Source organism: Zonotrichia leucophrys, chromosome 25 (genome assembly GCF_028769735.1).
Source record: "Zonotrichia leucophrys gambelii isolate GWCS_2022_RI chromosome 25, RI_Zleu_2.0, whole genome shotgun sequence".
NCBI classification, from domain to species: domain Eukaryota; kingdom Metazoa; phylum Chordata; class Aves; order Passeriformes; family Passerellidae; genus Zonotrichia; species Zonotrichia leucophrys.
The window spans coordinates 353,277-377,134 of record NC_088194.1 but is presented as its reverse complement, the minus strand read 5'-3'; the positions used below and the strand labels follow the sequence as shown (position 1 = coordinate 377,134).

General features: G+C 46.4%; 2 protein-coding genes across 2 annotated transcripts in view; one reads left to right on the top strand and one right to left on the bottom strand.

Moving 5' to 3' along the window:
- LOC135457582 (GON-4-like protein) overlaps positions 1 to 660 on the bottom strand; it is a 64,530-nt gene extending 63,870 nt beyond the window's left edge. Inside the window, exon 1 of the mRNA XM_064732290.1 lies at positions 165 to 660. Within this exon, the coding sequence (XP_064588360.1) occupies positions 165 to 432 (268 nt within the window). The 5' untranslated portion in view covers positions 433 to 660. The remainder of the gene's footprint in view (positions 1 to 164) is intronic.
- Positions 651 to 22,664, top strand: SYT11 (synaptotagmin 11). The gene is made up of 4 exons (XM_064732696.1): positions 651 to 1,067; positions 11,467 to 12,284; positions 17,493 to 17,613; positions 21,802 to 22,664. The coding sequence occupies exons 1-4, from the start codon at positions 1,034 to 1,036 to the stop codon at positions 22,110 to 22,112; spliced, it is 1,284 nt and encodes a 427-aa protein (XP_064588766.1). The 5' UTR covers positions 651 to 1,033; the 3' UTR covers positions 22,113 to 22,664.
- Positions 22,665 to 23,858: the final 1,194 nt, after the last annotated feature.

Genomic DNA, 23,858 nt, shown 5'->3' with positions numbered 1-23,858 from the left:
GTACGCTTCCACCGTCCAGCCCAGCCTCGGACACTTCCAGGGATGATAAAACAGCGGGAAAAGCCTCATTCTCACTTTAATCCGTAACACTTCCTTAGGAAAATAAACCCGAAACAAAATAAACCCAAAATCCCCGGGCGCAAAGCCGCCGCCCCTGCCGGTACCTTCCGCCGCCGCCGCCGGGCTGCCGGGCCCCGCGGGGAGCTCCTGCCCGGGGCTCGGGGCCGCCCTCACCGGGGCTTTCCTGCCGCTCTTCGGCGAGGCCTCCCCGGGCCCCCTCCCGGCGGGCCGGGCGGAGCCGCCTCCCTCAGCAGCACCGGAGCCTCCGGGCAGCTCCGCGTCCTCCCCGCGCTCCCGGGGGCTCGGCGGCCCCGCCGCTGCCGCCGCCGCTCTGCGCTTCTTGCAGGGCAGCATCTTGAGCGCCATGGCCATGGCGGGGCCGCTCCGGGGCTGCTGCGGGCCCCGCTCGGGCCGCCCGGTCCCGCTCCGGGGCTGCTGCGGGCCCCGCTCGGGCCGCCCGGTCGCGCTCGCCGCGCAGGAAGCGGAAGGGCCCGGAGCTCGCTCTGCGCATGCGCGACCGGGGCCGGTCCCCGGTGAGGCCCCGGTGAGGCGGGGCCGGGGGGGGGGGGGGGGGGGGCACTGAGCGCGGTCACCGCCATCTTCACTGGGCGCCGCCGCCGCCGGGGCCCGGTGCGACCCCTCACACACACAGAGACACACACACACACCCCGCTGCCCGCCCGCCTCTGCCGCCGGGGGTGTCCCCGTGGGGCACAGCGGGGCCGCCCGGTGCTGCCAGTGCTGCCGGCTCCCGGTGGGAGCGCGGCTCAGGCACACCGCGGGCACACGCCCCGCGGCTCCGTGCCCGGAGCCCCGACAGTTGCCGAGTCACCGCCGGGCGGGGCCGCCGCGGGCGGGGCGGGGCCGGGCGGGGCGAGCGCCGCAGCGGGACCAGTCGGCAGCTCCTGCATCCCGGCCGCCAGCATCCTCCGCACCGGGCCCGCACCCCCGCGGCCCCGGCCTCGGCGGGGCCATGGCCGAGATCACCAGTGTCCACCCCGGCTTCGGTGAGTGCGGCCGGGCCGCGGCGGTCCTGGCTGCGGCCCGTCCGTCCCGGCGGAGCCCCCAGAGGCGCCCCCGGGGCCGGGCCTCGCTGTGGCCGCGCAGGGGGACGGGAGTGGCGCTCCGAGGCCTCCGCACCCGCCGGGCCCTCAGCACTGCCCGGCCCCTCACAGCATCCCCGGCCCCTCAGCATCCCCCGGCCCCTCAGCATCCCCCGGCCCCTCAGCATCCCCCGGCCCCTCACAGCATCCCCCGGGCCCGGTCCCTCAGCATCTTCGGCCCCTCAGCATCCCGCGGTCCCTCAGCACCGCCCGGCCCCTCACAGCATCCCCCGGCCCCTCAGCACCGCCCGGCCCCTCACAGCATCCCCCGGGCCCTCAGCATCCCCCGGGCCCTCAGCACCGCCCGGCCCCTCACAGCATCCCCCGGGCCCGGTCCCTCAGCATCTTCGGCCCCTCAGCATCCCCCGGCCCCTCAGCATCCCCCGGGCCCGGTCCCTCAGCATCTTCGGCCCCTTAGCATCCCGCGGCCCCTCAGCATCCCCCGGCCCCTCACAGCATCCCCCGGGCCCGGTCCCTCAGCATCTTCGGCCCCTCACAGCATCCTCCGGCCCCTCACAGCATCCCCCGGGCCCTCAGAACCGCCTGGCCCCTCACAGCATCCCCCGGTCCCTCACAGCATCCCCCGGCCCCTCACAGCATCCCGCGGTCCCTCAGAACCGCCCGGCCCCTCACAGCATCCCCCGGCCCCTCACAGCATCCCCCGGCCCCTCACAGCATCCCCCGGCCCCGGTCCCTCAGCATCCCGCGGCCCCTCCGCCCCCGCGGGCCGGGCGATGCCGCTCCCGCCGCGGTCTCCGCTGCTGGGGCGGTGCCAGCGCTGGGCCGCGGGCGCGGGGCCGGTACCGGGGGAGCGGGGGCCGGGGGCAGGTGCAGCCCGGGCCGATGACGTGATGTCTGTGCCGGGCCGCGCCGCGCCCCGGCCTTTGTTCGCGCTCCCCGGGGCGGCTGCGGCACCGGCACCGGCGCCACAAGGCGGGGCCTGCCCGGGGCACCGGGGGATGCTCGGGGGAGGGGAGGGGGAACCGGGACCGGGAGCGCCGCGGGGGCGATGGAGAAGCGCCAAAGCCCGCTGAGCTCCGTGCGGGCCCTGCCCGGCGGCGTCGGGCCCAGAACCCGACGGGTTTGGGATGGTTTTGGGGCCCAGAACCGCTGGGTTTGGGATGGTTTTAGGGCCCAGAACCCGACGGGTTTGGGGCCCAGAACCGCTGGGTTTGGGATGGTTTTGGGGCCCAGAACCCGATGGGTTTGGGATGGTTTTAGGGCCCAGAACCCGACGGGTTTGGGATGGTTTTGGGGGCAGAGAACCACTGGGGTTTGGGATGGTTTTTGGGGCCCAGAACCGCTGGGTTTGGGATGGTTTTGGGGCCCAGAACCCGACGGGTTTGGGATGGTTTTAGGGCCCAGAACCGATGGGTTTGGGATGGTTTTGGGGCCCAGAACCGCTGGGTTTGGGATGGTTTTGGGGGCCCAGAACCGCTGGGTTTGGGATGGTTTTGGGGCCCAGAACCGCTGGGGTTTGGGGCCCAGAACCGCTGGGTTTGGGATGGTTTTGGGGCCCAGAACCGCTGGGTTTGGGATGGTTTTGGGGGCCGAGAACCGCTGGGTTTGGGATGGTTTTGGGGGCAGAGAACCGCTGGGTTTGGGATGGTTTTGGGGTTCAGAACCGCTGGGATTTGGGAATTTGGGATGTTTTTGGGGTTCAGAACCGCTGGGTTTGGAATGTTCTGGGGCTGAGAATTTGGGATGGTTTTGGTGCTGAGAACCGCTGGGATTTGGGATGTTTTTGGGCCCAGAACCGTTGGGTTTGGGATGTTCTGGAGCTGAGAATTTGGAGTGGTTTTGGGGCTCAGAACCACTAGGGTTTGGGATGGGTTTGGGGGCAGAGAACCGCTGGGGTTTAGGATGCAGAACCGCTGGGGTTCGGGATGTTTTGGGGGCGAGAATTTGGGATGATTTTGGAGCTGAGAACCGCTGACATTTGGGATGTTTTGGGACCCAGAACCACTGGGATTTGGGATGTTTTTGGGATTCAGAACCGCTGGGTCTGTGATGTTTTTGAGGCCGAGAATTTGGGATGGTTTTGAGGCCCAGAACCACAGAGATTTGGGATGTTTTTGGGGTGAGAATTTGGGATGTTTTTGGGGTTCAGAACCACTGGGATTTGGGATGTTTTTGAGGCTGAGAATTTGTGATGATTCTGGGGCTGAGAACTGCTGGGATTTGGGATGTTCTGGGGATGCAGAACTGCTGGGTTTGGGATGTTTTGGGACCCAGAACCACTGGGATTTGGGATGTTTTTGGTGCTGAGAATTTGGGATGTTTTTGGGGCCCAGAACTGCTGGATTTGGGATGTTTTTGGGACCCAGAACTGCTGGGTTTGGGATGATTTTGGGTGAGAATTTGGGATGTTTTTGGTGCTGAGAACCACTCGGATTTGGATGTTTTTGGGTGAGAATTTGGGATGTTTTGGGGCCCAGAACTGCTGGGTTTGGGATGTTTTTGGTGCTGAGAATTTGGGATGTTTTTGGGGCCCAGAACCACTGGGATTTGGGATGTTTTTGGGGTGAGAATTTGGGATGGTTTTGAGGCCCAGAACCGCTGGGACTGCGATGTTTTGGGACCAAGAATTTGGGATGTTTTTGGTGCTGAGAACCACTGGGATTTGGGATGTTTTTGGGGTGAGAATTTGGGATGTTTTTAGGGCCCAGAACCACTGGGATTTGGGATGATTTTGGGGCCCAGAACCGCTGGGTTTGGGATGTTTTTGGGGTGAGAATTTGGGATATTTTTGGTGCTGAGAACCACTGGGATTTGGGAATTTGGGGTGTTTTTGGGGCCCAGAACCACTGGGATTTGGGATGAATTTGGGGCCAAGAACCGCTGGGATTGAGATGTTGTGGGACCAAGAATTTGGGATGTTTTTGGTGCTGAGAACCACTTGGATTTGGGATGTTTTTGGGGTGGTTTTGGGCCCAGAACCACTGGGGTTTGGGATGATTTTGGGATGAGAATTTGGGGTGGTTTTGGTGCCCAGAACTGCTGAGTTTGGGATGTTGTTGGGGTGAGAATTTGGGGTGTTTTTAGGGCCCAGAACCCCTTGGATTTGGGATGTTTTGGGGTGAGAATTTGGGGTGTTTTTGGGGTTCAGAACCACTGGGGTTTGGGGGCAGAGAACCGCTGGGGTTTAAGATGCAGAACCGCTGGGATTTGGGATGTTTTTGGGGTGAGAATTTGGGATATTTTTCGTGCTGAGAACCACTGGGATTTGGGAATTTGGGGTGTTTTTAGGGCCCAGAACCACTGGGATTTGGGATGATTTTGGGGCCCAGAACCGCTGGGATTGCGATGTTTTGGGACCAAGAATTTGGGATGTTTTTGGTGCTGAGAACCACTTGGATTTGGGATGTTTTTGGGGTTCAGAACCACTGGGTTTGGGATGTTTTGGGTGGTGAGAACTGCTGGGTTTGGGATGTTTTTGGGACCAAGAATTTGGGATGGTTTTGGGGCCCAGAACCACTGAGATTTGGGATGTTTTTGGGATTCAGAACTGCTGGAGTTTGGGATGTTTTTGGGGTTCAGAACCACTGGGTTTGGGATGTTTTTGGAGCTGAGAATTTGGGATGTTTTTGAGGCTGAGAACCGCTGGGGTTTGGGATGTTCTGGGGATGTAGAACCACTGAGTTTGGGATGGTTTTGGGGCCCAGAACCGCTGGGTTTGGGATGTTTTTGGGGTGAGAATTTGGGATGTTTTTGGTGCTGAGAACCAATGGGATTTGGGATGTTTTGGGGCCCAGAACTGCTGGGTTTGGGATGTTTTTGGGGTGAGAATTTGGGATGTTTTTGGTGCTGAGAACCAATGGGATTTGGGATGTTTTCAGTGCTGAGAACCACTCGAATTTGGGATGTTTTTGGGGTGAGAATTTGGGGTGGTTTTAGGGCCCAGAACCACTGAGATTTGGGATGGTTTTGGGGTGAGAATTTGGGATGGTTTTGGGGCCCAGAACCACTTGGATTTGGGATGTTTTTGGGGTGAGAATTTGGGATATTTTTGGTGCTGAGAACCACTGGGATTTGGGAATTTGGGGTGTTTTTAGGGCCCAGAACTGCTGGGTTTGGGATGTTTTTGGGGTGAGAATTTGGGATATTTTTCGTGCTGAGAACCACTGGGATTTGGGATGATTTTGGGGCCCAGAACCGCTGGGTTTGGGATGTTTTTGGGATTCAGAACCGCTGGGATTTGGGAATTTGGGATGTTTTTGGGGTTCAGAACCGCTGGGTTTGGGATGGTTTTGGGACCAAGAATTTGGGATGTTTTTGGGACCAAGAATTTGGGATGTTTTTTGTGCAGCCCAGGTGAGGAGTGTGAAGATTTCTCCAACCTCTCCCCCTCCTGTCCTCTAAATCCCAAATTATTTCGGGATATTCTTCTCTCCAGCACCATTTATCTCATTAAAAACAAACCCCACTTCTTTCTTTCCTGACACCCACCTGCTGCCACCATTTAACCTGAGCAAAAATCAGGTTTAAAAGGAGATTTTTGGTGATTTTTGATTTTCTTTTGGTCAGATTCTAAGGTCACATTTGAATAAAGATAGCTCCCACAAAAATAAAGTTAAAAAAAAAACTTTGGATGAAAATAATTTGGTTTTTTGGATAAAAAAGGGAGGCTGTGCTGCCATTTCCAGTGGACATTGAGGGTGGGGAATGCTCTGAAAGCTGCAAAACTTCACTAAAATTTGGTTTTGGCAGCTTTAGATCAGTGCAGGTTTTAGAGATTATGGAGACAGGACTGAGGGATGGATGGAAAAATTACATAAATTACATAAAATACATAAAATACATAAATTACATAAAATACATAAATTACATAAATGACATTAAAGCCTTCAGCCAGGACAAGGGGGATTGGGAGTCACTGAGGATGAGATAATATTCTGAATTGAAATAATATTCAGAATTAAAATAATATTCAGAATTAAAATAATATTCAGAGTTAAAATAATTTTCAGAGTTAAGATAATATTCAGAATTAAAATAATATTCAGAATTAAAATAATATTCAGAGTTGAAATAATATTCAGAGTTAAGATAATTTCCAGAGCTGAAATAATTTTTAGATTTACAATAACTCAGTGAGAGAAAAGATTTATTTGGTAATTTCTGATCCTGCGAGGACACAATAGAAAGAAAACCAAAAGTGAGAATAAATAAGAATATGAATGAGAATAAGAATAAGGATAAGGATAAGAAAAAGAATAAGAATATAATAAGAATAAGAATAAAAGAATAAGAATAAGAAAAAGAGTAAAAATAAGAATAAGAAATATAATAAAAATAAGAATAAGAATAAGAATAAGTGTAATAATAAGAATGAAATAATGAGAATAAGAATAAGATAATAAGAATAAGAATAAAAATAAGAATAAGAGGATAAGAATAAGAATAAGAATAAGAATAAGAATAAAAATAAGAGTAAGAATAAGAATAAGAGTAAAAATAAGAATAAAAGAATAAGAGTAAAAATAAGAGTAAGAATAAGAATAAGAATAAAATAATAAGAATAAGAATAAAAATAAGAGTAAAAATAAGAATAAGAATAAAAGAATAAGAGTAAGAATAAGAATAAGAATAAGAATAAGAATAAGAATAAAAATAAGAGTAAAAATAAGAATAAGAATAAAAGAATAAGAATAAGAATAAGAATAAGAGTAAAATAACAATAAGAGTAAGAATAAGAATAAGAATGAAAGGATAAGAATAAGAATAAAAATAAGAATAAAATAATAAGAGTAAGAATAAGAATAAGAATAAGAATAAGAATAAGAATAAGAATAAAAATAAGAGTAAAAATAAGAATAAGAATAAAAGAATAAGGATAAGGATAAGGATAAAAATAAAAATAAAAATGGGTTTCAGCATTTTTTACACATCCACCAAAGCCTTTCAAGCTGAGCTCTCTCCAAATGAGCTGCTCAGGATAATTTGCCTCATTTTAAGGAGGGAACACTAAATAACAAACTGAATTTGGGTTTTTGTCAATATTCTGAATTTTTCTTGCTTTCATTAATTCATTCCCAGGCTCTGGCACAGGTTTCTCTGTGGAATCATCCATAAACCATTTATATATATATAAAAACCATATACATTTATATATAAAAACCTAATATAATATAAAAAACCATATATTATATATAAACATATACATTATATATAAAAAAATATATATATAAAAACCATATACATTATATATAAAAAACCAAATATATATATAAACCATATACATTTATATATAAAAACCATATATATATATATATAAACCATATATATATATATAAATAAACCATATACATTTATATATAAAAACTATATATATATATATAAACCATATACATTTATATATAAAAACCATATATATATATAAAAACCATATACATTTATATATAAAAACCATATACATTTCTATATAAAAACCATATATATATATAAACCATATACATTTATATATAAAAACCATATATATATATAAAAACCATATACATTTATATATAAAAACTATATATATATATAAACCATATACATTTATATATAAAAACTATATATATATATAAAAACCATATACATTTATATATAAAAACCATATATATATATATAAACCATATACATTTATATATAAAAACCATATATATATATATTAAAAAAAAATATATATATACAAAAATAATTTACATGAAACTTAAACCTTCCTAAAGCCCTGGACACTGTTATTATTAAAACTTTCCATCACAAATAAAACAAATAAAAATAACTTTTAAATTTTTAAAAAATTATTAATATTTTTAATATTTTAAATTCTGCCTTGCCATTACTGGTATACAAGCTGATAAAATCTAGAAAATCCAATAATCTAAATCCAAGGCAGAATAAATAATTTAGTATTTTATAATAGAATTTTCTGTCTGTTTTTGGACAGAAAATTGGATTTTATGGAGATTTCATGTTACCCCATGATTAAACCACAAAAACAGACAAACACAAATCTAGGGCAAAAGAAATTTTAAATATTGTTAAATTATTTTTTAATTCTGCCATTACTGGTTAACACAGCTGGCATAAAATCTAGAAAATCTCAGATAATCCCTAAATCCAAGGCAGAATAAAATAATTTCAATATTTTATAATAGGAGGATTTTCTGTCTGTTTTTGGACAGAAAATTGGATTTTCATGGGAGATTTCATGTTTACCCCTGGATTTAACCACAAAAACCAGGACAGAACACCCAATTCAGGGCAAAAGGAAATTTTAAATATTGTTAATAAAGAATATCTCAAAACCAGCATTTTGGCCATATTTATTACTACTTCCCTGTTGTGAAAATGGAATTGTGTAACGTTCCTGAGCAGGGCATTCAAAAAATAAAAATCATAAAAAAAAATAATAAAGAAAAGCAATGTTCTCACATGGAGACAGGTTCCTATGAGATGTAGTAGAGCAACATGAGACCATGACAGGAACACCAAAATAAATTAGAGAAAAAAATAATATTGGGATAAAATATGTTTGGGAAGCTTATAGCGATATTGAATTAAAGCACACAGGAGTGTGTGGACTGCATCATGGTGTGGAGACCAGATCCTCCTAGCTCATGGAAAATGGATCAGGCATGACTTAGAGTGTGAAAAATAAATTTAGAGATTAAAAATTAAAAATTTAAATTAGTGAAGGATTGGAAAAAGTGATAGAATTGTGGAGGTGTTGTAGGACAGAATTTCCAGCTAGGAAATGGTCAGATGACTTAGGGAAATAGAGAGAAATGTGTTGGGACAAATGCGATTAATCAAGAGTGTGTGGATCTGCATCAGGTGTGTGGTGGCAGGACACAGATCCTTCCTTAGCTCATGGAAAATGGATCAGGCATGCCTTGAGAGTGTGAGAAATAAATTTAGAGATAAAAAAATTAATAAATTTAGGGATAAAATGATGTTTGGGGAAGCTGTGATAGGCAGATATTGGAATTAAAGCACAACGGGAGTGTGTGTGCACAGAGTGCTGCCTCACGGTGATTTTGTGGTGGCAGGACAGAGATCCTTCCTTACTCATGGAAAACGGTCAGACATGGCTTAGGGTGTGAGAAATGAATTTAGAGATAAAAAATTAAAATTTAGAGGAAATGTCTGGATAGGCTAGATAGGCAGATTGAATAAACACGACAGGAGTGTGTGGTGGATCTGTCTATCCAGGTGTCCTGGTGGCAGGACCGAGATCCTTCCTTAGCTCATGGAAAACGGTCAGACATGCTTAGGTGTAAAAAATTTAGAGATAAAAATAAAAATTTAGAGATAAAAATGATGTCTGGGGAGCTCTGATAGGCAGATTTAGAATTAAAACACACAGGAGTGTGTGGATCTGCAGCCAGGTGTCGCTCCTCACGCCCACAGACTGTCCCCTCATGGTGGAAGGACACAGATCCTTCCTTAGCTCATGGAAAATGAATCAGCATGATTAGGATGTGAGAAATAATTTAGAGATAAAAATGATGTTTGGGGAAGTCTGATAGGCAGATTTCCAGAATTAAAACACGACAGGAGTGTGTGATCTTCAGCCAGGTTCAGCTCCTCACTGCCCACAGAGTGTCCCCTCATGGTGGCAGGACACAGATCCTTCCTTAGCTCTGGAAAATGAATCAGGCATGACTTAGGAGTGTGAGAAAGGAATTTAGAGATAAAATGATGTTTGGGGAAGCTGTGATAGGCAGATATTGGAATTAAAGCACAACGGGAGTGTGTGGATCTGCATCAGGTGCTGCTCCTCACGGCCTTGATTTCCCCTGTGGTGGCAGGAGAGAGATCCTTCCTTAACTCATGGAAAACGGGTCAGCATGCCTTGGGAGTGTGAGAAATAAATTTTAGAGATAAAAAATGATGTCTGGGGATGCTTGATAGGCAGATTCTAGAATTAAAACACAACAGGAGTGTGTGGATCTTCAGCCAGGTCTCAGCTCCTCACTGCCCACAGATGTGTCCCCTCATGGTGGCAGGACACAGATCCTTCCTTAGCTCATGGAAAAGGAATCAGCATGCTTAAGTGTGGAAATGAATTTAGAGATAAATAAATAAATAAATTTAGAGATAAAAATGATGTCTGGGAAGCTGTGATACAGATTCCAGAATTAAAACACAACAGGAGTGTGTGGATCTGCAGCCAGGTCTCAGTCCTCACTGCCCACAGACGTGTCCCTCATGGTGGCAGGACACAGATCCTTCCTTAGCTCATGGAAAACGGCTCAGACATGCTTTAAAAATGTGGGAAATAAATTTAGAGATAAAAATGATGTCTGGGGAAGCTGTGATAGGCAGATCTTAGAATTAAAACACGACAGGAGTGTGTGGATCTGCATCAGCTGTGCTGCTCCTCACGGCCTTGATTTCCCCCTGTGGTGGCAGGACACAGATCCTTCCTTAACTCACGGAAAACGGGTCAGACATGGCTTAGGATGTGAGAAATAAATTTAGGGATAAAATGATGTTTGAGGATGCTCTGATAGGCAGATATTGGAATTAAAACACAACAGGAGTGTGTGGATCTGCAGCCAGCAGTGCTGCTCCTCACTGCCCACAGATGTGTCCCTCATGGTGGCAGGACACAGATCCTTCCTTAACTCATGGAAAATGAATCAGGCATGACTTAGGAGTGTGAGAAATAAATGTAGAGATAAAAAATGATGTTTGAGGATGCTCTGATAGGCAGATATTGGAATTAAAGCACAACAGGAGTGTGTGGATCTGCATCAGGTGTGTGGTGGCAGGACACAGATCCTTCCTTAGCTCATGGAAAATGGGTCAGGCATGCCTTAGGGTGTGAGAAATAAATTTAGAGATAAAAAATGATGGTCTAGGGATGCTTGATAGGCAGATCTTAGAATTAAAACACAACAGGAGTGTGTGGATCTGCAGCCAGGTCTCAGCTCCTCACTGCTTGTCTCCCCACAGATGTGTCCCTCACAGTGGCAGGACAGAAATCCTTCCTTAGCTCGTGGAAAATGGATCAGGCATGACTTAGGAGTGTGAGAAATAAATTTAGAGAGAAAAATGATGTTTGGGCAAGCTGTGATAGGCAGACCCTAGAATTAAGTGTGATAAGAGTGTGTGGATCTGCAGCCAGCAGTGCTGCTCCTCACGGCCTTGATTTCCCCCTGTGGTGGCAGGACAGAGATCCTTCCTTAACTCATGGAAAACGGGTCAGACATGCCTTGGGGGTGTGAGAAATGAATTTTGGGGATGCTGTGCCAGGCAAATGCCAGCACTGTGTGCCCAGCCGTGCCCTCACGGCCCTGTCTCCCCACAGATGTGTCCCCCGTGGTGGCCGGGCTCATCGGCGCCACCGTGCTGGTGGTGTCCGTCTCCGTCACAGTCTTTGTGTGGACATGCTGTCACCAGCAAGCAGAAAAGAAGCACAAAACCCCCCCTTACAAATTCATCCACATGCTGAAAGGCATCAGCATCTACCCGGAGACCTTGAGCAACAAGAAGAAAATCAAGCGGATCCGCCGAGACAAGAGCGGCGCGGCCGCGGAGGGCGGCGGCGGGGGCGGCCTGCTGCTGGACGCTGCCGAGGCCGGCCTGGCGGGCCCCGGCAAGGCTCCGGACGGACCCCCGCAGGTGGAGCAGCTCCCCATCAAGGTGGATTACGGAGATGAACTCAGCCCAGATCAAAGCCTCACTCCGGGAGGAAGCAAAACCTCCTCTCCCTCTTCTCCGGGCGACGACGTGATGCTGGGAGAGCTGACTTTCTCCGTGGACTACAACTTCCCCAAAAAAGCGCTGGTGGTCACCATCCAGGAGGCGCACGGGCTGCCCGTGATGGATGAGCACACGCAGAGCTCCGACCCTTACATCAAGATGACCATCCTGCCCGACAAGAGGCACCGCGTCAAGACCCGCGTGCTGCGCAAGACCCTGGAGCCCGTGTTCGACGAGACCTTCACGTTCTACGGCGTGCCCTACAGCCAGCTGCAGGACCTGGTGCTGCACTTCCTGGTGCTCAGCTTCGACCGCTTCTCCCGCGACGACGTGATCGGGGAGGTGATGGTGCCGCTGGCGGGCGTGGATCCCAGCACGGGCAAGGTGCAGCTCACCCGGGAGATCCTCAAGAGGAACATCCAGGTGGGTGTGTGCGCCCCCAGGCCGTGTGGGGGAACTCTGTGGTCTGTGGTTGATCCAAATTTAATCTGGAAGCTTCGATCAGGAATGATGTGATCCTCAGTATAAATTCTGTTTTTTCCCAACTTCATATTTTTGGTGTTTTGAATATGGTTCTGTTTACAAACAGAGGCCATTTGAATCTGGTATCCCCAATTTAAAACCCAGTTTGTCAATCTAGTGGTTCTACAAACAGGAGTGATGCAGATCCTCAGCCATAAATTCTGGGTTTTATCCTACAAAATTCATATTTTTGGTGTGTATTGGTTGTATTTGACCCCAGAGATTTAATCCGGACCTCTCAGTGGTTCTACAAGCAGAAATGATGCAGATCCTCAGCCACAAATTCTGTTTTTTCCACAAATTCATATTTTTGGTGTGTTTGATCCCAGAGATTTTGATCCAGGAGCCTCAGTGGTTGTACAAACAGGAATGATGCAGATCCTCAGCCAAATTTGGTTTTTCACAAATTACATTTTTGGTGTGTATATGGCTGAGTTGATCCCAGCACCAGCAAGCTCAGTTATCAACGGTGATGATCCTCAGATAAATCAATTTTTCCCCAATTCTGTACTTTTTGGTCTGTGGTTGATCCCAGAGATTTTGATCTGGAAATCATGGTCAGGAATGATGAGATCCTCAGCCATAAATTCAATTTTTTTCCACAAATTCATATTTTTGGTGTGTTTGATCCCAGAGATTTTGATCGGGACCCTCAGGGTTCTACAAGCAGAATGATGCAGATCCTCACCATAAATTCTGTTTTTTCCACAATTTTTTTTTTTTGTTTATGGCTGTGTTTGACCCCAGAAATTTTTATCCAGAGCCTTCCATGGTTTATAAGGCAGGAATGATCAGATCTCAACCATCAAATTCTGGTTTTTCCACAATTTATATTTTTGGTGTGTTTGATCCCAGAGCTTTTGACCTGGGACCCTCCATGGTTTTACAAGCAGGAATAATGCAGATCCTCGGCCATAAAATTCTGTTTTTTCCACAAATTCATATTTTTGGTGTGTTTGATCCCAGAGATTTTGATCCCAGTTCATATTTTTGGTGTGATATGGTTGTATTTGACCCCAGAGAATTTGATCCAGGACCCTCAGTGGTTTTACAAGCAGGAATGATGCAGATCCTCGGCCATAAATTCTGTTTTTTCCACAAATTCATATTTTTGGTGTGTTTGATCCCAGAGGTTTTGATCTGGAAGCTTCAGATCAGGAATGATGCAGATCCTCAGCCATAAATTCTGTTTTTTTCCACAAATTTTTTTTTTTTTTTGTGATATGGCTGTGTTTGACCCCAGAGATTTTGATCCAGGAGCCTCCATGGTTTATCAAGCAGGAATGATGAAGATCCTCAGCCATAAATTTTGGGTTTTTTTCCACAAATTCATATTTTTGGTGTGTTTGATCCCAGAGATTTTGATCTGGAACCTTCAGATCAGGAATGATGCAGATCCTCAACCACAAATCCTATTTTCCCACAAATTCATATTTTTGGTGTGTTTGATCCCAGAGCTTTTGATCTGGAACCTTCAGATCAGGAATGATGCAGATCCTCAACCACAAATCCTATTTTCCCACACATTCACATGTTTGCTCCCGAGACCCCTGGGGCTCATTTCCCACCATTTGATCCATTTAACACAAGGACAGAAATTTCTGGAAGCCCCCAGCGAGGCAGAGCAGCCGTGCTGAGCTCTGTGTGTGTTCTCTGCAGAAATGCATCAGCAGGGGGGAGCTGCAGGTGGCCCTGTCCTACCAGCCCGTGGCACAGAGGATGACGGTGGTGGTGCTGAAGGCCAGGCATTTGCCAAAGATGGACATCACAAATTCATATTTTTGGTGTGATATGGTTGTATTTGACCCCAGAGATTTTAATCTGGGACTCTCTGTGGTCTTACAAACAGGAATGATGCAGATCCTCAACCATAAATTCTATTTTTTCCACAAATTCATATTTTTGGTGTGTTTGACCCCAGAGATTTTGATCTGGGACCCTCAGGGGTTCTACAAACAGGAATGATGCAGATCCTCAGCCATAAATCCTGTTTTTTCCCCAAATTCATATTTTTGGTGTGTTTGATCCCAGAGATTTTGATCTGGACCCTCAGTGGTTCTACAAACAGGAATGATGCAGATCCTCAGCCATAAATTTTGGGGTTTTTTCCACAAATTCATATTTTTGGTGTGATATGGTTGTATTTGACCCCAGAGAATTTGATCCAGGACCCTCAGTGGTTTTACAAACAGGAGTGATGCAGATCCTCAACCATAAATCCTGTTTTTTCCACAAATTCATATTTTTGGTGTGTTTGATCCCAGAGATTTTGATCTGGAACCTTCAGATCAGGAATGATGCAGATCCTCAGCCATAAATTCTGTTTTTCCACAAATTCATATTTTTGCTCCCGAGACCCCTGGGGCTCATTTCCCACCATTTGATCCATTTAACACAAGGACAGAAATTTCTGGAAGCCCCCAGCGAGGCAGAGCAGCCGTGCTGAGCTCTGTGTGTGTTCTCTGCAGAAATGCATCAGCAGGGGGGAGCTGCAGGTGGCCCTGTCCTACCAGCCCGTGGCACAGAGGATGACGGTGGTGGTGCTGAAGGCCAGGCATTTGCCAAAGATGGACATCACAAATTCATATTTTTGGTGTGATATGGTTGTATTTGACCCCAGAGATTTTAATCTGGGACTCTCTGTGGTCTTACAAACAGGAATGATGCAGATCCTCAACCATAAATTCTATTTTTTCCACAAATTCATATTTTTGGTGTGTTTGACCCCAGAGATTTTAATCTGGGACCCTCAGTGGTTTTACAAACAGGAATGATGCAGATCCTCAACCATAAATCCTGGTTTTTCCACAAATTCATATTTTTGGTGTGTTTGATCCCAGAGATTTTGATCTGGGACCCTCAGTGGTTTTACAAACAGGAATGATGCAGATCCTCAACCATAAATTCTGTTTTTTCCACAAATTCATATTTTTGGTGTGATATGGCTGTATTTGACCCCAGAGAATTTGATCCAGGAGCCTCAGTGGTTTTACAAACAGGAGTGATGCAGATCCTCAGCCACAAATCCTGTTTTTTCCACAAATTCATATTTTTGGTGTGTTTGATCCCAGAGATTTTGATCTGGAACCTTCAGATCAGGAATGATGCAGATCCTCAGCCATAAATTCTGTTTTTCCACAAATTCATATTTTTGCTCCCGAGACCCCTGGGGCTCATTTCCCACCATTTGATCCATTTAACACAAGGACAGAAATTTCTGGAAGCCCCCAGCGAGGCAGAGCAGCCGTGCTGAGCTCTGTGTGTGTTCTCTGCAGAAATGCATCAGCAGGGGGGAGCTGCAGGTGGCCCTGTCCTACCAGCCCGTGGCACAGAGGATGACGGTGGTGGTGCTGAAGGCCAGGCATTTGCCAAAGATGGACATCACAAATTCATATTTTTGGTGTGATATGGTTGTATTTGACCCCAGAGATTTTAATCTGGGACTCTCTGTGGTTCTACAAACAGGAATGATGCAGATCCTCAACCATAAATTCTATTTTTTCCACAAATTCATATTTTTGGTGTGTTTGATCCCAGAGATTTTAATCTGGGACCCTCAGTGATTTTACAAGCAGGAATGATGCAGATCCTCAGCCATAAATTCTGTTTTTTCCACAAATTCACATTTTTGGTGTGTTTGATCCCAGAGATTTTGATCTGGGACTCTCAGTGGTTCTACAAACAGGAATGATGCAGATCCTCAGCCATAAATTCTGTTTTTTCCACAAATTCATATTTTTGGTGTGATATGGTTGTGTTTGACCCCAGAGCTTTTTATCCAGAAGCCTCCATGGTTTATCAAGCAGGAATGATGCAGATCCTCAGCCATAAATTCTATTTTTTCCACAAATTCATATTTTTGGTGTGTTTGATCCCAGAGCTTTTGATCTGGAACCTTCAGATCAGGAATGATGCAGATCCTCAGCCATAAATTTTGGTTTTTCCCCAAATTCATATTTTTGGTGTGATATGGCTGTGTTTGACCCCAGAGCTTTTAATCCAGAAGCCTCCATGGTTTATCAAGCAGGAATGATGCAGATCCTCAACCACAAATCCTGTTTTTTCCACAAATTCATATTTTTGGTGTGTTTGATCCCAGAGATTTTGATCTGGGACTCTCAGTGGTTTTACAAACAGGAATGATGCAGATCCTCAGCCATAAATTCAATTTTTTCCACAAATTCATATTTTTGGTGTGTTTGACTCAGAGATTTTGATCTGGAACCTTCAGATCAGGAATGATGCAGATCTTCAACCACAAATCCTATTTTCCCACAAATTCACACGTTTGCACCCGAGACCCCTGGGGCTCATTTCCCACCATTTGATCCATTTAACACAAGGACAAAAATTTCTGGAAGCCCCCAGCGAGGCAGAGCAGCCGTGCTGAGCTCTGTGTGTGTTCTCTGCAGAAATGCATCAGCAGGGGGGAGCTGCAGGTGGCCCTGTCCTACCAGCCCGTGGCACAGAGGATGACGGTGGTGGTGCTGAAGGCCAGGCATTTGCCAAAGATGGACAGCACAAATTCATATTTTTGGTGTGATATGGTTGTGTTTGACCCCAGAGATTTTAATCTGGGACCCTCAGTGGTTCTACAAACAGGAATGATGCAGATCCTCAACCATAAATCCTGTTTTTTCCACAAATTCATATTTTTGGTGTGTTTGATCCCAGAGATTTTGATCTGGGACCCTCAGTGGTTTTACAAGCAGGAATGATGCAGATCCTCAGCCATAAATTCTATTTTTTCCACAAATTCATATTTTTGGTGTGATATGGCTGTGTTTGACCCCAGAGCTTTTGATCTGGGACCCTCAGTGGTTTTACAAACAGGAGTGATGCAGATCCTCAGCCATAAATCCTGTTTTTTCCACAAATTCCTATTTTTGGTGTGTTTGACCCCAGAGATTTTGATCTGGAACCTTCAGATCAGGAATGATGCAGATCCTCAGCCCCAAATCCTATTTTCCCACAAATTCACATGTTTGCTCCCGAGACCCCTGGGGCTCATTTCCCACCATTTGATCCATTTAACACAAGGACAGAAATTTCTGGAAGCCCCCAGCGAGGCAGAGCAGCCGTGCTGAGCTCTGTGTGTGTTCTCTGCAGAAATGCATCAGCAGGGGGGAGCTGCAGGTGGCCCTGTCCTACCAGCCCGTGGCACAGAGGATGACGGTGGTGGTGCTGAAGGCCAGGCATTTGCCAAAGATGGACATCACCGGCCTCTCAGGTAGAAGCTATTTTCTCCGCCTTGGAGTGGGTGGGAAAAGCAGAAAATCCCCAAGTTCACCTGCGGGATTTGGGAAGGGAATGGAGAATTTCTGAGGGAGCTGAGAATTCCTGAGGGAGCTGGGAAAAGGACTGGATAATTCCTGAGGGAGCTGGGAAAGGAATGGAGAATTCCTGAGGGAGCTGAGAATTCCTGAGGGATTTGGGAAGGGAATGGAGAATCCTGAGGGATTTGGGAAGGGAATGGAGAATCCTGAGGGAGCTGGGAAGGCAATGGAGAATTCCTGAGGGAGCTGAGAATTCCTGAGGGATTTGGGAAGGGAATGGAGAATTCCTGAGGGAGCTGAGAATTCCTGAGGGATTTGGGAAGGGAATGGAGAATCCTGAGGGAGCTGGGAAGGGAATGGAGAATTCCTGAGGGATTTGGGAAGGGAATGGAGAATTCCTGAGGGAGCTGAGAATTCCTGAGGGATTTGGGAAGGGAATGGAGAATCCTGAGGGATTTGGGAAGGGAATGGAGAATTCCTGAGGGAGCTGAGAATTCCTGAGGGATTTGGGAAGGGAATGGAGAATTCCTGAGGGAGCTGAGAATTCCTGAGGGAGCTGGGAAAGGGCTGGAGAATCCTGAGGGATTTGGGAAGGGAATGGAGAATCCTGAGGGAGCTGGGAATTCCTAAGGGAGCTGGGGAGGGAATGGAGAATTCCTGAGAGATCTGGGAAAGAGACTGGAGAATTTTTGAGGGAGCTGGGAATTCCTGAGGGAATTGGGAAGGGAATGGTGAATTCCTGAGGGATTTGGGAAGGGGTTGGAGAATCCCTGAGGGAGCTGGGAATTTCTGAGGGAGCTGGAAAGGGGTTGAAGAATTCCTGAGGGAGCTGGGAAGGGAATGGAGAATTCCTGAGGGAGCTGGGAATTCCTGAGAGAGCTGGAAATTGAATGGAGAATTCTTGAAGGAGCTGGGAAGGGAATGGAGAATCCTGAGGGAGCTGGGAAGGCAATGGAGAATCCTGAGGGAGCTGGAAATTGAATGGAGAATTCCTGAGGGAGCTGGGAAGGGAATGGAGAATTCCTGAGGGAGCTGGGAAGGGAATGGAGAATCCTGAGGGAGCTGGGAATTCCTGAGGGAGCTGGGAAAAGGACTGGATAATTCCTGAGGGAGCCGGGAAGGGAATGGAGAATTCCTGAGGGAGCTGAGAATTCCTGAGGGAGTTGGGAAGGGAATGGAGCATTCTTGAAGGAGCTGGGAATGGAATGGAGAATTCCTGAGAGAGCTGGGAATTCCTGAGGGAATTGGGAAGGGAATGGTGAATTCCTGAGGGATTTGGGAAGGGGTTGGAGAATCCCTGAGGGAGCTGGGAATTTCTGAGGGAGCTGGAAAGGGGTTGAAGAATTCCTGAGGGAGCTGTGAGGGGAATGGGGAATTCCTGGGGGAACTGGGAATTCCTGAGAGAGTTGGAAATTGAATGGAGAATTCCTGAGGGAGCTGGGAAGGGAATGGAGAATCCCTGAGGGAGCTGGGAAGGCAATGGAGAATCCCTGAGGGAGCTGGAAATTGAATGGAGAATTCCTGAGGGAGCTGGGAAGGGAATGGAGAATTCCTGAGGGGGCTGGAAATTCCTGAGGGAGTTGGGAAGGAAATGGAAAATTCTTGAAGGAAATGGAGAATGACTGAGGGAGCTGGGAAGGGAATGGAGAATCCCTGAGGGAGCTGGGAATTCCTGAGGGAGCTGGGAAAAGGACTGGATAATTCCTGAGGGAGCCGGGAAGGAATGGAGAATCCCTGAGGGAGCTGGAAAGGGAATGGAGAATCCTGAGGGAGCTGGGAATTCCTGAGGGAGTGGGGAAGGGAATGGAGCATTCTTGAAGGAGCTGGGAAGGGGCTGGAGAATTCTTGAGGGAGCTGGGAAGGGAATGGAGAATTTCTGAGGGAGCTGAGAATTCCTGAGGGAGCTGGGAAAAAATTGGAGAATTCCTGAGGGAGCTGGAAAGGAGCTGGAGAATCCCTGAGGAGCGGGGAACCCTTGAGGAGCTGGGAATCCTGAGGAGTTGGAAGGGAAGGTGAATTCTTGAGGGAGCTGGGAAGGGGTTGGAGAATCCTGAGGGAGCTGGAAATTCCTGAGAGAGCTGGAAATTGAATAGAGAATTCTTGAGGGAGCGGGAAGGAATGGAGAATTTCTGAGGGAGCTGAGAATTCTTGAGGGAGTTGGGAAAGGGATGGATAATTCCTGAGGGACTGGAAGGGAATGGAGAATTCCTGAGGGAGCTGAGAATTCCTGAGGGATTTGGGAAGGGAATGGAGAATCCTGAGGGAGCTGGGAAGGGAATGGAGAATCCTGAGGGAGCTGGGAAGGAGCAGAGGGGGCTCAGGACGCCCTTGTGTCTCTGCACAGCCCTGACAGGAGGGCACAGCCAGGAGGGTCAAGCTCTGCTCTCAAAAATTCAGGTTTTGGGTGTTTTCGTTTCCGTGGCGCTGTTTGCAGAGAGGTTGTGCCTTTGCTGTTTCACAGATTTTCACACTCCTGAGTCCCCTCAGCAAATTCTGCCTCAGGATTGTGGAGAAATTGGGTTGGGATTTCAAGTTTTGATTCAAACCTAGTCCTGGTTTTGCAGCTTTCTCCTCAGAGGGAATGCAGAGTTAGGCTGAGTTATTGCAGGCCCTGCATTTTACTCTTTAAGGAAAAAAAAAAAGAAAATAAAAATCTGTGCTGGCGTAGTCTCCAAGCACAGAATAAAATTTTCAGTGATGTTCTACCTGCAGAACCTTGTGACTCACACTGTTTATTTATATGATCTTTGGATTATGCATAAACTCAGTCCAGAAAAGAAAAAAAAAGGTGAAAAAGAAGCAGTGCCAGCCAAGCAAGGGCCTTCAAAACTTGTGTGGAATGAAAATAAAAATTCCCTCAGTGCCTGGTAGCTTGATTGTAATCCAGTGCTTGCATAAAGAGCAGCTGAGGGAAAAGGGAGCCTTTGTTTTGTTTTAATTTTTTTCTTTCCCAGTAACTTCTGCTGGCAGCAAATGATTGCAAATTAATTGGAAGTGCCTCAGTCCTTTGTTGGGGGTTCCTGAGCAAGGCTGGGGTGCTCAGAGAGGGGTTTGGGGCGAGCTCAGGGTGGATTTGCAGGGAATGGCTTTAACCTGGGTGGGATTTTGGGCAAGAATTCCTCCCAGAGCAGCTGTGGGTGCCCCTGAAGTGTTGGACAGGGCTTGGATCAATCTGGGATGGTGGAAAATGTCCTTGTCTGTGGCACTGGATGAGTTTTTGGGTTTATTTTAACCCAAACCATTCCATGGTTCCATGAGCACATTGACCCCACTAAAAATCCCCTTGCACCTGAACTGGTGGAGTGAGGAGCTGAAACTCCTGAGCTCACCAATATTTGAATATTTGGGATGAAATCCATTAAATCAGATTTCCCAGAGCAGCTGTGGGTGCCCCTGCATCCCTGGCAGTGCCCACGGCCAGGCTGGAGCCCCCTGAGGCAGAGGAAGGTGTGGGATGGGATGGGGATGAGTGCAATGGGATTTTTAAGTCACTCCCAGCCCAAATCTCTGTCTGGGGTAGAGAAAGGTGTGGAATGGGATGGGGATGAGCAAGAATGGGATTTTGAGGTTTCCCCCAGCCCAAAGCAGAGCCCAAACCTTCGTCTGGGGTAGAGAAAAGTGTGGAATGGGATGGGCAGGAGTAGAATAACATTTTTAAGTCCTTCCCACCCCAAATATCTACCTGGGGTAGACAAAGGTGTGGAAAGGAATGGGCAGGAATGGAATGGGATTTTAAGTCCCCCCCAACTCAAAGCAGAGCCCAAACCTCTCCCTGGGGTAGAAGAAGGTCTGGAATGGGATGAGTGGGAATGGAATGGGATTTTGAGGTTCCTCCCAGCCCAAACCAGAGCCCAAACCTCTGCCTGGGGTAGACGAAGGTCTGGAATGGGATTTTGAAGTTCCCCTCAGCCCAAACCTCTCCCTGGGGTACAGGAAGGTGTGAGATGGGATGGGGATGAGCAGAATGGGATTTTAAGTCCTTCTGAGCCCAAACCTCCACCTGGGGTAGATGAAGGTGTGGAATGGGACAGGGATGAGTAGAATGGGATTTTAACTCCTCCCCAGCTCCCCCCAGCGCCCCCGGGCCGTGCCGGAGCCCCCTGGGCCGTGTCACTGGCCGCCCTCTCCCGCTCCGTTTGCAGACCCCTACGTCAAGGTGAACGTTTACTACGGCCGCAAGCGCATCGCCAAGAAGAAGACGCACGTCAAGAAGTGCACGCTGAACCCGGTGTTCAACGAGTCCTTCAGCTACGACATCCCGGCCGAGCTGCTGCCCGACGTCAGCGTCGAGTTCCTGGTGATCGCCTTCGAGCGCACCACCAAGAGCGAGGCCGTGGGGCGGCTGGTGCTGGGCGCGCACAGCGGCAGCGCCGCGGGCACCGAGCACTGGCGCCAGGTGTGCCACGGCACCGGCGGCAGCGTGGCACAGTGGCACAGCCTGAGCGAGTACTGAGCGCCAGCCCGGCGCTGGGTGTGCCCGACGCTGCCCTGGCACCGGGACTGGCTGGGGTGGGTGGGTGCAGAGAGGAGGCGGCGGCTGGGTTGGGGTGGGTTGGGGTGGGTTGGGAAATGGGAAATGGGGAAATGGGGAATGGTCGGGATTGGGAGCTGGGCTTTGGCACCAGCGGGTTTGTGAGGTGGTGAAGGGTTTTAGAATGGGCAATGGATTGTGCAAAAATGAATAAATAAATTGGGGAATAAATTCTAAGGAAGACGTAATTAAAAATAACAGTTCTCTTTAGTTCAAGTAAAGGGTTTTAAAAAATGGGGAATAAATTGTACAAAAAAAAAATTGGGGAATAAATTATAAGGAAGACGTAATTAAAAATAAAAGTTCTCTTTAGTTCAAGTAAAGGGTTTTAAAATGGGGAATAAATTATAAAGAAGAAATAAGTTTAAAAAATTCTCCTTAGTTAACGTGCTTTTGCAAGGTAGTAAAGGGTTTTAAAATGGGGAATGGATTCTGCAAAAATAAATAAATAAATAAATTGGGGAATGAATTCTAAGGAAGACGTAATTAAAAATAAAAATTCTCTTTAGTTAACGTGCTTTTGCAAGACACTAAAAAACTAAAAGAATGGGGAATTAATGATAAGGAAGAAATAATTTAATAAATAAATTCTCTTTAGTTGATGGGGTTTTGCAAGGCACTAAAAAAATGGGGAATGGATTGTACAAAAAAATGGGGAATAAATTCTAAGGAAGACGTAATTAAAAATAAAAGTTCTCTTTAGTTCAAGTAAAGGGTTTTAGAAAATGGGGAATGAGTTCTACAGAAAAATGGGGAATAAATGATAAGGAAGACGTAATTAAAAATTAAAAATAAAAGTTCTCTTTAGTTCAAGTAAAGGGTTTTAAAATGGGGAATGGATTGTGCAAAAATAAATAAATAAATTGGGGAATAAATTCTACCAAAAAAATGGGGAATAAATGATAAGGAAGACGTAATTAAAAATAAAAGTTCTCTTTAGTTCAAGTAAAGGGTTTTAAAAAATGGGGAATGAATTATAAAGAAGGAACAATTTAAAAAAAAATTCTCTTTAGTTAACGTGCTTTTGCAAGGCACTCAAATGTTTAAAAAAATGGGGAATGGATTCTGCAAAAACTAAATAATTAAACTGGGGAATAAATGATAAGGAAGACGTAATTAAAAATCAAAGTTCTCTTTAGTTCAAGTAAAGGGTTTTAAAAAATGGGGAATGGATTCTGCAAAAATAAATAAATTGAGGAATGAATTGTACAAAAAAATGGGGAATAAATTATAAGGAAGAAATAAGTTTAAAAAATTCTCCTTAGTTAACATGGTAGTAAAGGGTTTTAAAATGGGGAATGGATTGTGCAAAAATAAATAATTAAATTGGGGAATAAATTCTACCAAAAAATGGGGAATAAATTATAAAGAAGAAATAATTTAATAAATAAATTCTCTTTAGTTAACGTGGTTTTGCAAGTCACTAAAATGTTTAAAAAATGGGGAATAAATTCTACAAATAAATGGGGAATAAATTATAAGAAATAATTTAAAAATAAAAGTTTCTCTTTAGTTCAAGTGGGTTTCACAAGGCACTGAAGTGTTTAGAAAAATGGGGAATAAATTCTAGAAAATAATGGGGAATTAATGATAGGGAAGGAATAATTTAATAAATAAATTCTCTTTAGTTGATGGGGTTTTGCAAGGCACTAAAAAACTAAAAAATGG